We start from the raw sequence: 14,896 nt of genomic DNA on the forward strand, positions 1-14,896 counted from the left end.
AGTATATATTATATATACTATTATCATGTTATATTATATAAAATTAATATTATAATAGTAGGTATAAAAACAAATTACCAAGGGCCGTAAAAAGTAATATCATATTGTTATAATTTTTATTATTTTAAATATAACATGGTCCCAGGTGAATTTCGTTGATTTTGATTTTTTATATAAAACAATATCCCTAGGTATTATGGGGGTTTGAAATAGGTAGGTATAATATAATTATATAATAAGCAATTAAGTAAATAGCATATCATATCACAAAACAAAATAGTTTCACAGCCGATGATTATTTTAAAAATATACAAAATTTAGATAATTAATTATTATTATTTTGGTGTAATGCGTAAACAATAAAAAACCCTATTCATAAAAATATTTAATATATTTAATACATATGTGTGTGTGTGCGAGTGTGCGTGAATATAATTCGTCAGGTATTAAAAACATAGATAATTGTTTAACGATATTTTACCGACTTTTTGACTGCATATCTATATATACACACACACACATATATATATATATATATCATATGTTTAATACGATTAATATATATGAGCATTAAGTACGAGTATATAGTTTTCATTTATACTTCGATATGGTGATATTTGATGTATATTATGTACGTTGATTAATTTATATTTCCGTCGAAATTACGTTAATATGGATATATTTTTAATTTTATTATCCGAATAAATTGAAGAACCGATGCGCTAAATATTGATTATAAAATGAAATAATATACCTGCTTATATGATTAACCTATTGAAGCATTATGACGATTTTCGCGAATAAAACAATAATAATTAATAACGGTAAATTATGGACTTTGAATTCAATTATACAAAAACATATAATTATATAAATTATAAATAATCAATAAAATTTTGTCCATCACCACAAGTGGAGAATAGTTTAAACATTAAAAAACAAAACAATTATTTAAAAAAAGTAATTGGCAGATGGCGTTAAAAATTAAAAGTTAGGGAACTTAACTTCTTTGGCTGATTTGTTGTTCTCGGCAACCCAGACTGAACCACTTTGAGCTTTCTGTAGTACGTGAATTAGCGCACGTCCCACACTTTGGGCTCTGAAAATAAAATCTCAGGTAATTTCTTAAACCTTTTTTATATTTCGTTGTTGATGATAAACATACGCTTGGGGTGCTTGTGATGCGACATCCTTATCCCAGAGGTGTATAAAATTGGGCGACAATAACGCCAGTTTAACATCCTCGGGTATAGCATCAGTCAGTGTCATTCCTGGACATAAAGCGATTACTCGAATCCCTGTTAAATTTGTGTGATAAGGATCCTAAAATGCATAAGTATTAAGTAGACAAACAACAATATCGTCAATGTTTATAGTGATGCAATTATAAATGATAAAAAAAAAAAATACTATAATATTGTGTATCACATAGTGCCAATCAGGTACAAATTGATGGGTATAGAGTTTAACGTCCATTGCTGAACTTATTAAGACTAATTTTAAAATGTGAATTGAAAATGTAGGTAACTAATGGCCATACTATAGCAAAATTCATACTGAAAATCAATACAGAAAAAATAAATATAAAACTATAATTCAACAAATAATATTAAAATGTGTATATGTTTTATATTTTTTATACAATTTATACATCACGATATATTATTATAACAATAAAAAGGTAATATTATTTTATTTATATTAACTATTTCAATTTTTTTTGAATTTCTAAAACACAACTGGTTTAATGTAATAAGATACTTTTTAATAGAAAAATAATCATATAGTTATTGCCACTCAGATCCTATTCGTTATGTAACAAATTATATTATATTAATACCTATATTTATTGCAGTTATAATTTTAAAATTTAAATTACCTAATAAATATTTGTACATAATAGAATGTCATAAAAAATATAATAATATGTAGATATGTATATTATACATAAGTACATAATATAACGTGTATTATACAACTCACCCCAAATGATCTAATGAAACCAATTAGAGCATGTTTGGTTGCTGTGTAGATTGGCATACTGGGACATGGTTTATAACCCATTGTAGACGAAGTTACGACCACAGTACCACCACGACCTCCTTTGTCCTTGCCCATGAGTTGCATCGCCAGCAATGTTCCTCTGATGACACCGTTCTATATTATGCAAAATATATTTAAATTTATTATTTATTATTTCTTTTTATAAAACCACAAGTTTACAATATATTTTAATAACATGTTCAACAAAGAATAATTGATAAAATAAAAACAAACTATTATTTTGGTTTTATTTTATTTTTTATATTTTTTTGCATTTAAACTATAAGTTTATAAGTTATAATTTATAACGAACTAAGATGACCATTAATACCAAAACGACACAAACAAATAAAAAAAAAAAAATTAGCGAAGAGAATAGTCAAGAGTCGGAAGGTCTGTCACACCAATGTTAAACAATAAGAAAGTTTGAAAATTATTTATTTTTTTCATAATGGGGGGGGGGTGGTAAAAAATTTGCTGATTACGCAAAAAGATAATTTATAATTATAATTTATTTGTATGTAGAGGGCAAATAAATATATCTCTGAAGCATTGAACTAATTGTTTTAAGTTGTATTTTAAGATGGTAGAACTATTTTTCTCTACTTGGGAGAATTATGACTATTAATTATAATATATATATATATATTATATAGTTATTATAATTAATTACTTTCAATGTATCGCTGCCAACTGTTATGCGTCATATGTCTTCAAAAGTAAAGAAAAATGTTTTATTTGAAATAAAACATGCTTATTTTAGCAGTTAACAAATAAATAATAACTGTTGTTTATTTCAGATTTTAAAAATGTCTACAATAATGTTAAAAGTATAAGGCGTGGTGGTCATCGAACCCCAAAAAATACGTGCGTGACTTCATAAGCGTATATATTTAAGTTTCCCTGCATATTCCTATAAATCGTAGATGTAGTCAGTGTAGGGGTGGTTTAAGGTTTTACGACTAAGCATAAATTTAGAATAATATTTATAATATCAATGACACTACTTATAATGATTATACATATTCATTCTTTTTGTTGTACTTCAAATTTCAAATTCTGTCTAACTAAATTTTTTCAACGTTTAGCTTAGTTATACTTACGAAATTATAACTTAATAACGCGCTTACAGCAGATAATATATTAGCAGAAAAAATATTAAAAATCAGGAGATTAATGAAATTAAAATATTGAAACGTCAATATTTTAAGAAAAATGAACTCTACAAAATGGCTATTAATCTTAATTTTTGAAAATAATTAAATTAAAAAATATATTTTTTCTAACTTTTTTACCAAAATAATAAAATTAATTAAAATATACTTAGTATTACTACAATACTTGTAGTTTTTCTTGTCTCTGTGAATCTTATTAAAAAATCAGAATTATGATATCTCCATTATCTTAGGAGATAATGGGTAAATTCTCACAGGACACTGTATAATTTCAACTGTTCCAAGGTTAATAAATATATTTAAGTATAAAAAAAAAAAATATAAATATTGCCCACAAATAGTTTGATTCATGGTAATATTTACCCCATTTATAATTATAATATTAATAAAAATAGTAAGGTGTACCGTATTACCAAGTTAACATCCACTTCGAATTCCCAGAATCGATCGTTGAATACACCCGCATTATTAACTACTATGTCAAGTCCACCAAAAGCTGCTATAGTTTTTCGAAACGCATCTGCAAATAACAAAGCACATATCACACATCAAATTAGATTTAAACTTATACAAGTTATATTAATATACCAACTTTCTAGGTTAGGTTAAAAATATATAACAACAGCCTTCCTTGATATATTATTAGACTTTGATAATGTATAACATCAAACACTTAGATATTATCAAAACTATAAGTCTACAATAACATTATAATTCCCAACATAGGTATAACCTTTATACAATGCAAACTTGTCATTCATCAAGAATCCTATCATCCGGGTCAGGATGGAGGTATGTAACCACCGCCAGTGAAAAAAATCAAGTAACAGTATACAATTAATATATTATTAATAAAAAAAATCATAATTTCTATAAGAATAATGGTCCATATTAAAAATAATAATTACGCGTAATGTATAAAACATATATATTAAACCAAAAACTAAAAAGTTAGTTAAAAATATAAAATATTATTAAAAAATTAAAAACAACAATTGTCCGAACATTTTAAATATAAACAACATCACCGTAATGTGTATTATATTAAATAGATAATTAATAAAAAATAATCGTATTCGGAATAATCATAAAAATGGAGATAAGTTATTTTTTAATATTTTGAACTGTGAATTAAAATAATGTGGTACAGTTTGTAGTTAAAATTATTTTTAAATATAAATAAATGAATAAATTTGACGTATTAAACTAACATATATTTAAACTTACAATTAAGTCATCAGAAGGATTTTAACGTATTTAATGTGGGAAAGCCTTAACTCTAGCGGAGTTTCCATGTATCTATTACAGGTAAAAAAATAAAACTGGCGGAGTTTACATTAGACTTTTTTATTGCATTTTTATCTAGCTGGTATAGTATGATTCTGACGGAGTTTACAATCACCTGGTTAGAATAAGAACTGACCTTTTCCCTAGTTTTCAAATAATAAGCAGATGTCTTTCAAGGATTTGCCCTAATGGCTAATACTCTAGGGACCTAGGACTTTGATCAACTTATATGGCAAAGTTATCCCATTAATATACTTAACACTGCCAGCAGGCAATATTTGCACTTTGCAGAATGTAGACGACACTGAGATTATAAAATAAAACAAAATCCTAAAAATTGCAATAAATGCTCTACAAAACTCTCTAAATTAATTATTTTAGTAATTTTAAAGATTACTTTAATTCCTACCAAATATGAAACAAAGATATTATTTATTTTGAAAAAAATAATGTTTTTTAAATGCCTGCTTTACTAATGTTATAATATTTTATTAATTATTATTGTTCTTTAAAAATTATGCTAACGATAATTTTATCAAATTTCGACTAACGGTAAGTGGGTAGTCAATATGAAAAAAATGTTAAATCAATAAACATGAGTAAATCTACTATATTTTTCGCGGTTATGTTAATTATACATGATTTTTATATTTATATTAGCAATCTTCAACAGCACTGCAGTCATCGTGACACTACATCTATATATATATATATATTATATATATTGCACTTGTTTTTTTCATAATTTTATTGTAAGTTTTTACCTTGAAACTGTGGATAATCGGTGACGTCGCAGGGACAAAATATGACTTTGACGTTTCCAAACTTGGCTCCTAACAGGTCGGCCAATTTGACGCCGACATCTTCATTAATATCACATATAGAAACCTGTGATGCATAATACATATATATATTATATATTTAATACTTACTTAAATATATCAATGCACTCGTAACAGCATTGAAGATATAACGTTATAACTTAAAATATATGACATTATAAGTATTTTTTTATATAACAGAAGTGTTGGTCCCGGTTAAAAGGTGATGGTTAACTCTCCACTCTCCACAATTCTTATTAAATAGTAAACTCTTTTGATTTTTAAAACTAGTAAAATCTCTTAAGTCAATATTATGTTTATCTGAAGTAAATAGGTATGATAACTCTATTGAGTTGTTATAATTTTGTAAAAATTTATGTCTTCGTATTATATTAAAAAAAATTAAATTAAAATGTATTTTCAATTTAATCAATGTTTTTATTAATTTTTACTTATGTTGTTTTAATTATAGCTCACTTTGCTGCTAAAGCAGTTAATTTGTATTATTATAAACATTACATTTTAATGATACAATTTATATTATATCCTTCAGGTAGAGCCGAAATAGATCCGGGAGTGTTTACTGGTTTTTAAAATCCGGAGAGTTTACAATCATCCTACGAAGATATAATAAAGGTTAATATGAGCTTTATTTATTATAAAATTAATTAAGTGATAGTTATTATTTTTTAGGGGGTGAGTGATAAATGGATTAAAGACCCATGTGCAGTAGAAACGAATTGAAAGCGTGTAGACGTGCGGTCATATTGTATTTTTGTTAAAATGTGGTTAAATCACGACAAACTTAATACAAGCTCACTATTTAATAAGCTATAGGAGTTTAATATTTAAATCACCATTGCATAAAAAAATATGTGGAACGAATTTATTAAAATATGGTTACTGCAGTCGATACTGACTTTATTATATAAGAAATATCATAATACTGTACACACGAGAATGAATAGTCATTTACAATCTAGAGAGAGCGATCCAAGAATGCAATTAGAATGACAGATTAAATAGTATGGGTATAACTATATTTATATGTCGTTTATCCAAATATTGTTTTATATTCATATCATATAAATTAAATCTCTTTATAAAAAAGTTTTATATATTTCACCATTTACATTATATAATTGCTTAATTGTACGATGGTAAACAATAATTGAGTATTATTCAAACATTTTCTATTATTCAAAAAAGTTTTGTATAGTTTTTATTTACACATGTTGATTTTTAAATATTTTAAATAACGGTTATTAGATATGAGGGGGGGCATAGCGAGGTCTTATACTTAATAAAATAAAACCAGAAATTAATATTTAATATTTTAAACGATTCCAATATTATTATTACTAAACGAATCTTTAATCTTTTAAGTATTTTACTCGTATTCATACTCGATAGGAATGACAATATCTTATAATGAGAACTTTCTCAATGAGGTAAGTAAATGTTCTATCACTAAAGGAGGATGGAGGGTTCTTAAGGGGCAAGCTTAAGGTATAGCGAAATTCTTCTCAATATTCGCCTTTAAGCATGATAGATCCGAAATAGAAACTTCTAGCACTTATTTAATGCTTATGATAAATAGATAATGTTTTATACAGGATTTATAGTGCCCAAAACATAGATGAGCTCCCGTATCCATCGCCGTGACATCAACGGTACAAAATAATAACAATTATTATAAATTAAATTAAATTAAATCTTACTTTGGCTCCGTTTTTCAACAGTTCTTCGCAATACGCGCGTCCAATACCGGCGGCCCCGCCTGTAACCATGGCGACCTTACCCTTGATGTCCATCGATCGCAGGACTGCGGTCCAGTTTCGAGAGATATAATATTATATGATAATAATAATATTGGCACCTAATATGCGTTTGTACGACAATACAGGCACTCGATATAATAATTATAATTTAAAATATTTTATTAGGGTATTTTTTACAATATAAGATGCGAAAAAATACGTATAAACTTGCGGTAACACAACATACGCGTACGAGTGTGTGGTGTACAACAATATTGCAACGAAAAACCGCGATACGTTGTCACGCGGCAGAGTTGTTATTATCCGGCACGTCACGACAAGACATTACTCTACTAAACAGGGCGTATAAGACTGTACACGCACGCGAATTATTATCAGTGATAGGGGTGTATGCGACTGGCTAAAAATACGGATTCCACGACAAAAGTAGTTACTGAATCGGAAGCCGCGTCGTAAGAATTTTAAAAATACAAAAATAAAAAACGGTTATGGAAAACGATTTTGGCGGTCTACGTTCGATGCGGTACAATACGACGATATCATATAATATACAAACACGACCGCGGATGACGGCCTCGCCCTTGCAAACGACGCCCACGCCGGCGCCGACTATACGGACTATTGTCCAGCGTGATGAAAATGCGTCGCCGACAGTAGGAGAAGTTTTGCGCCGCCGTGGGGAGCGCTACGAGTGGTAAAATAAACCTTTTTTGAGAAACCTTCACGCGGGCAACACACCCTACTACCCTAGAATCCGTTTTCGAAGGGGTTGCACAAATATTAAGTCACGAAATCGTGACAGCTTTGTGAAATTATATACAGCCTATATAGGTATCTTATAGTATTTACCTGCCTGCCACTTTGAATTTGGATTAGGTATTTAGGTAGGTATAGTAGGTATAAGTGTACAACTCAAGGAATATCATATGTTAAAACTGTCTCCAATTGCTACAGCAGTCTTGAATAATGTATGATTTATCAAAAAATAAAGAAAATAAATATATTTAGTAGGTACCTATGTATTATTATTATGATAATATAACACTGTAATTTGTCTGCGAGAATTCTAATTCTTACAACAATAAATAATAATAGTTGAATAATATTATGAGATTAGATATTTTAAATATAGTGTAAGTCTGCAGCAGCTCCAGACAGTAATAAAGTATTATATTATAATTTATTTATTATCTATAGGTATAGTGTGTTCGATGATAATAGTAACGAACACCCTACCACCCTTTGATTTTTTTTACTACATAAAAGACTTGATATCGTTATATTTATTTTTGAAAAATGTTTTCTTATTTTTTCATGCACACACTGGAAAAACAAAATAGATTTAAATGCATTCCCTTTCTCCCACATTTTGAGTTCAAGTTGAAATTAAATTGATTTTTATTTAAGTTTTTTCTATCTTTAAAATTGACTTATTGAGAGTGACTTAAAGTTTTGAATCGAAACTTTCGATTTATGCATGCTATATTTATCATTATTTTTTTATTTTTTGTCAGTATTTTCAATTTTCACAAGTTCTGTGTAATTTTGTATAATGATGAAGAAAAATTTGTTTTGCTGCACAGGTACGCATGGAAAAAAAATTAAAAAAGTAATGGAACTCAGTCATGCACTCGAAATATTATGTGTTATATTTATCGTTGAATACTGTATGGTGTGTAATAAGTGATGTAGATATCAATTATCAGCTAGTGCTGATAAGTGCACTTATTATAACGCGAAAACAAAAATTTAATAATTTATCTATTTTATTATTTTTATTCAAATAAATATTTAATTTTTAACGAAACTACATTCTTGTTAGAATATTTGTTACCTAGGTAAATTATTCGTTTTTTTTTTATTATTTCTATTTAATGAAACTCACTAGGTACCTACCTACCCAAAGCATTAGTAAAGAATAAAGATTTATAAATTAAGATATTTGTGTAGTTGATTTTTTTTTTTTTAGTATTTATTAAAGTTTTTTTGTTGTAAGTTCTTTTAACATGATATATCTACCTATTTGTATAATCTAATGTTCATTTATAATTTATGCGAATTTTTGTTTTTAACATTTACTGGGCTATTTTGAATAAAAATGATTGATAATAATACAGTAAATAATGATTCAAGACTTATAGATACACATTCTGTTTAAGGTGTCACCACACCAACATTTATATTCTCTGTCCATATCCAACATAATATAGAAACAATGGTCAAAGATATTTCGTATTTCCACGATTAGGACCCTTTTGTTCAATTTAGAGTTAAGGCATCTATTATATATTTTATAAAGAATATTTCCTTTGCATTGACTGGATAAATTTTTAATATTTTCATTTTTTATAAATATTAATATGTTTTAATTAAAAATAATCAAAATTATTTTTAACCAACAATAAGTTATTCAAAAATATAAACAAACCACGAGCTATGAGTTCACTATATTTTTTTTATTAGTGTATGTCAAAATTACTGGAACCGTTAATTATCTTATGATGATTGGCGATTGTCATTTGCAATGGATTATGTACATTATATCATATCCAAATAATATATTATTTCAACTTACGTAATTTAGTTTATTTTATTCAAACTATTTGTCAGATGACAAATTGAACCATACAAACTTATTCACAACCATGTAACAAATTAATTACATTTAAATTGTCATGTCAATAAGTTTGTAAAGAAATAATAATAATACCTAATTTAAATATAAGTGCATATGATTCCTAATTAATAATTATTAGGTACCTAGCTATTACATGTGACACATTATACTTGTATACTTATCTAACCACAAAGAAAATCTTTTCGATATTATAAATTAATAACACACTGAAAAATATCAGTTTTGTAACGTTTTCACTACCTACATTAAGCAAGTACTTATAATTTACGAGCCATTTAATATTTTATTAATTATAGATAATTAATACTATACCTATAGCTATGTTATAAAATATTTAAAAAAAAATAGAGGATGACATTGCTTATTATTATTGTTTATGTGTGTACTTAATGTACAATGGGGACGAAGTGGTTGAGCGTTCTAAGGCGTCGGTTGCGATGCGCACCGTCGCTGGTTTGAACCTCGGTCACGGGCGGCACCTCTCTTCAGGGCAAGTCACGGTGTCTGGAGAGACATAAACATTATATGTATTACCTACTTTAGGGTTGGCATGGCTAAATGTAAATATATTACTCAACTAAAAAATGGATGGTTAATTAGTAGGTAATTTTGGGGCGGTCTGCGTTTGAACGAATTACATTTTTATCCGCATAATAAAAGTAATGTGTTTGAGCGAGACAATATAAAAGATAATTTGTTACAAAATTTCAAATAAAAACTAACACAAAATGAAATACTATAAATAAAAATATTTAAAATATTCGACGGTTATATTAAAAAAACAAGAATATTTAAAAACAAGCTGGGATAAGTTAATGTTAGGTGAAATTAAGATTTTAAAGTATTTACAATGTAAGAGTGTAAAATTTCCAGGAAAACAATTTAAAAAACAAATGTTTTTTTTAATAATCATAATATTTTAACTTAATTTATAATCATCTAAATCATTTCAATTTTTAATTATACACATACGCACACAGTCCCAAGTCTGTCAAAATGAGAGGGAAAATTGATTGATAAAATACAGCATCTAGTAAATTAAAAAAAAAGTCGCCCAAACACATTACAATGTTTTACAATTACTCGCCCAAACACATTATAATTTTTAAAAATTTGCTCAAACACAATACGCCCGTAATTTTGTAATGATGATTAATTGCCAAACACTTTATTTGGAAAATATAAATATTAACCATATGCATCATACTTACATAGGTACTAAAAAATTAGTAGTTTATGATTAAATTAGTATAAATGTACAACGTTAATGGTAAATGTTAATAATTATTATATAAGTAAAATTCCAATTGATATTTGATTAGTTAGTAAAATTTCTAAGTAATCTTAAGAGTAGAATTTGAAGAAAAACATTTTAAATGACAAGACAATGTTTAATGTATTTATTTTATCAGGCTCACCTCACATACTTAAAAATGTATTAAATGTAAAATTAAAAATAAAATATAATATAAATTAAATTGTTTAAAAATAAACTTCAGGTAATAAGTTTTTAAACCCCTTAAAAACATAAAATGTGTTGTTTTTTTACATGTTCTTAAATATTAAAAACTAGTACAATAAATAACACAAAACACAGAAACTGAAGTGAATCTAAGGTTTAAAACATGAATTAAGATCAGTATTAAATATTATAAATATTTTCATTTACTATTAATGATAGTGAGCATCTATTGTGAGAATGTTATTACTCGTAAAATTATCTAATTAAATTAGTAATTACTTACTCACAAGTAACCTCAATTTATATTCATTATTACGATTTAAATATTAGTTTTTTTTTTAGTACTTAAAATAAAACAATGTCTAATTATCTATTTACGAGTATATAATATAATATAATAAATAGTATATAAAATATGCCTAAATGTGATATCGCTTTCTGAACCATGAAATTAAATGAAAAATTTAACAAAAATTATAAAACAAAATGATCTGTAAAACTTATATTCCCGTGGAAAATATGTTTATAACCAAAAATGAAAGGGATAGACATTTCCCAAACACTTTAATTAAAATCTAGGTGTCGGTCTGAGGAGCTGTATAATAACAGCATGGGAATATAATCCTCAGGCAACGACCAATGAAGCGGCGTTGTTGTTGTTGTTGTACTGCTTGCATCGGCTGTGTAGGTTGTACCGGTGCGGCTGCTGTGGGTTGGTAGCGAGGCGCAAGGTACAAACTATTCCATGGTTCAGACAGCGGCGATGGCTAGAATGTGCTACCCTCAGGTGGCTGAGACATTTTCATGTTATCCTTAAGTGTCATTAATCTCCTAAGCTCTTGCAGAACAGTTTTGATATTATAATCACGTTGCCATCTAGCCAACACTGGAACTTGTCTATTATCAACCTGAAAAAAACAATATCAACTACATAAAATAATTTTTCTTAAAAAAAAATATCAAAATATTAAATTAATATTGGTATTTAACTGAACAAATTCAGAAATATTCATCATAATACTATTACATAGAGAAGATGGGGTTAACTATAACGACTTGTGATTGAACTAGGTTTATATGATGGTTGCAATCAATTTACCTTGAGATTTGATTTAGTAGATTTACCTCAACATTTGGATACTTGAGAATCAAATAAAGATAAAAAGTAAATGTACCATACAATATTTTTTTTGTTTTCTGTAAAATAATTGGAGGAAGGACAAAAGGAATTTGAGGTCAACTCAAAATCAAGTCGTGATCGATTTGTTGGTCAGGAGTAAATACAGAAGATTGATAATTAATCAAGACTAATATAAATAATAATGTACTTTTCTGTTCTTTAGATAACCAAATTTGTATTTAATATGCAAAATATATTTTTATTAGTATAATATTTAATTACACATAAATTTTAGCAGTGAATAGTAATAATATCTAACATAAAATCAGTTAGAAATAAAATAAATTATAACTAAAATAATAATTTTGATAATAGAATGACTGATATGAGTTATTAACAGGATAGAGTGGGTAGACCCACACCTTCATAGATTCATACTCCCAAATTTATTTATTTTGCTGAGGTGACCTCTCACCAATATTATATAATATTTAAGTTCATATAAATTAAATTGTTAATTTTAAATTCTAAAATAAAATCTAAAATTTAAAAATAATTATATAAAATTAATATAATAATATTATCAGCATTGTAATGATTTTAAAATTATTTAATAAGCAACTTATGTTTGAATAATAGACATAATTGATTTTAAGTTAGTTTTTATATTTAAGATGATGTATAATGTATATATTATAATACATGTAGTAGCGTATTTACAACTTATTTTTTAAATATGACGCTCAATAAACGTAATTTTTTCATTTGGTGATGGAATTTATGGCATTAGAAAATAGTTTAGACTACAGAAAAGTACCAAAATATCAAGGTATTATTCAATTAAAAATTGTAAAATAGAAGATACAAACAATTAGAAACCAAGTATCTTATCAATATACCTACAGTCAGGATAAAATGTGCTATTTATTTTAACATTTGCAGAGGACAACACGGCAATTCTTAGATGGCATTAAAAGTGGTATATAAAAACCAAAATAAGTTTTTGCATTTTAAAAATTGTTAACTGTTAAATTTAAAATCTATTTCATATAAATAAGTATGGTTGAATTTGTCTCTTACATCTTATTTATTAAATATTTAAAACAAATTAGATATAAAATAAAAATGATTTATGTTGTAGGTAATGCTAAAATAATAGTTTATAGTACCTAAATCATACATTTTTATTTTTATTAAATATGATAACTATTAATTTTTGACAAGTCAAATATATACTGTATATTTCAGAACTATGATAGAATTTCAGTAATATAAAATGAAATTAAGTTTCAATAAGTAAAAAAATAAAATGATAAAAGGTTATAAAATATAAATCATACAACATACCAGTCCACTTGTGTTATGAACACAATTCATATTAATGCGCGTAACAAAACGAGCGACAGGTGCATCATCTGGATACATAGGACCACATTCTACTTTTAAGCTGTACATTCTATTTTCATATGGAGTCTAAATAAAAGAAAATTATTATTACTAAACACCTAAAATAAATATGATATTAATTTAATATTAAAATAATTAATATTTATACTCTAGGCGGTCCAATGATCATTCCAGTCCATTGAGTTAAAGTCATATCATCATCTTTTTCAAGACCCCAACTAATAGTGCCATCGCCGACACCTTTCTGTCCTTGTTCTAATTCTTCAAGTAGTCTAAAATTTCTCGGAATCACTAAACAAAAAAAAAAAAAATTAATAATAATTAACATTGTTAAGATGTTGTCAATAGTTAAAAAACAGTGTGGTGGATGTATAACTGCTGTGAATGAGAAACGAAATAATTAATTTGAACTGTCAAAACAATTGATAGAACTTTATTTGATATCCGGTCAAGAATGAGCTACCGTATTTGTATTTATACACGTGAAGTAAGGCTAGTAAAGTAAAGGCAAACAATGATGGACGTCACAATAGTTGTCATACAGCACGTCAATAATAATTATTCTCAAGTTATAGAATGCAAATAGAATGAAAGAATAAACCGCGATTTAATAAAATGTCGAAAATAATATTGTGGGACTTAAAGCAGAAGAATGACTTTTGAGGAATTTGGACAGATCGGTCAAGAAACCATACGGGGACTCGTAGGAAATGGAGCCGCATCAGCACCACCGCAAAAAAGCGGTTAGCACGTCGTGACAGAACACAGAACGGTCGGAACCGGACGACCCGCAGTGATGTCGCGGCGTGCATCATCGAAACGGCCGCGTGTACACTCACCAACTGTATTTGTGATGGCCATCTCGAACGAAGCAACTGCAAGCAATGGTAGCGCGGAAAAGGCGAGAACGTCAGAACGGCGACTGCGGTCTGTAATCGGTACGTCGAAATGTCGAATGTCGGCTGGTCGCTGGTGATTGGCGACTTGGCGTCAGTGAAAATCGTAAATACAATAAATCAGTCGTTGTTTGATGTTGTTATTACTATTATTATTTATTATTATTATTAAATATAATAATGTTATAGCTCATAACATTTATATACGATTTACGATGTTATGTGCGAGCACCTATCATACGGCAGTCGGTCAGAGGAGAGAACGA

At 27.3% G+C, this 14,896-nt stretch overlaps 2 protein-coding genes across 2 annotated transcripts; both read right to left on the minus strand.

Annotated features, from left to right (window-relative positions):
• Nucleotides 1–64: 64 nt before the first annotated feature.
• Nucleotides 65–7,712, minus strand: LOC113551171 (15-hydroxyprostaglandin dehydrogenase [NAD(+)]-like). The gene is made up of 6 exons (XM_026953250.1): nt 7,048–7,712; nt 5,270–5,393; nt 3,632–3,738; nt 1,984–2,157; nt 1,166–1,323; nt 65–1,099 (listed from the first exon to the last, which is right to left on the minus strand). Exons 1-6 carry the CDS (start codon nt 7,138–7,140, stop codon nt 985–987), a joined length of 771 nt encoding a protein of 256 aa, XP_026809051.1. The 5' UTR covers nt 7,141–7,712; the 3' UTR covers nt 65–984.
• A 3,416-nt stretch (nt 7,713–11,128) lies between these two features.
• On the minus strand, nt 11,129–14,765 carry LOC113553955 (ubiquitin-conjugating enzyme E2 variant 2). The gene is made up of 4 exons (XM_026957562.1): nt 14,574–14,765; nt 13,883–14,025; nt 13,675–13,800; nt 11,129–12,115 (listed from the first exon to the last, which is right to left on the minus strand). Exons 1-4 carry the CDS (start codon nt 14,593–14,595, stop codon nt 11,975–11,977), a joined length of 432 nt encoding a protein of 143 aa, XP_026813363.1. The 5' UTR covers nt 14,596–14,765; the 3' UTR covers nt 11,129–11,974.
• Nucleotides 14,766–14,896: the final 131 nt, after the last annotated feature.

This window comes from Rhopalosiphum maidis, chromosome 2 (genome assembly GCF_003676215.2).
Source record: "Rhopalosiphum maidis isolate BTI-1 chromosome 2, ASM367621v3, whole genome shotgun sequence".
NCBI lineage: Eukaryota > Metazoa > Arthropoda > Insecta > Hemiptera > Aphididae > Rhopalosiphum > Rhopalosiphum maidis.

What these genes read in the sequence shown, in the direction of transcription:
- LOC113551171 (XM_026953250.1), bottom strand. Translation starts at nt 7,140, where the DNA reads ATGGACATCAAGGGTAAGGTCGCCATGGTTACAGGCGGGGCCGCCGGT. An exon ending in CGATTATCCACAGTTTCAAG is followed by an intron (nt 3,739 to 5,269) that starts GTAAAAACTTAC and finishes TGTTATTTGCAG; the next exon opens with ATGCGTTTCGAAAAACTATA. An exon ending in TCGAAGTGGATGTTAACTTG is followed by an intron (nt 2,158 to 3,631) that starts GTAATACGGTAC and finishes TGCATAATATAG; the next exon opens with AACGGTGTCATCAGAGGAAC.
- LOC113553955 (XM_026957562.1), bottom strand. Translation starts at nt 14,595, where the DNA reads ATGGCCATCACAAATACAGTTG. An exon ending in GGCCATCACAAATACAGTTG is followed by an intron (nt 14,026 to 14,573) that starts GTGAGTGTACAC and finishes TTTTTTGTTTAG; the next exon opens with TGATTCCGAGAAATTTTAGA. An exon ending in TGATCATTGGACCGCCTAGA is followed by an intron (nt 13,801 to 13,882) that starts GTATAAATATTA and finishes TCTTTTATTTAG; the next exon opens with ACTCCATATGAAAATAGAAT.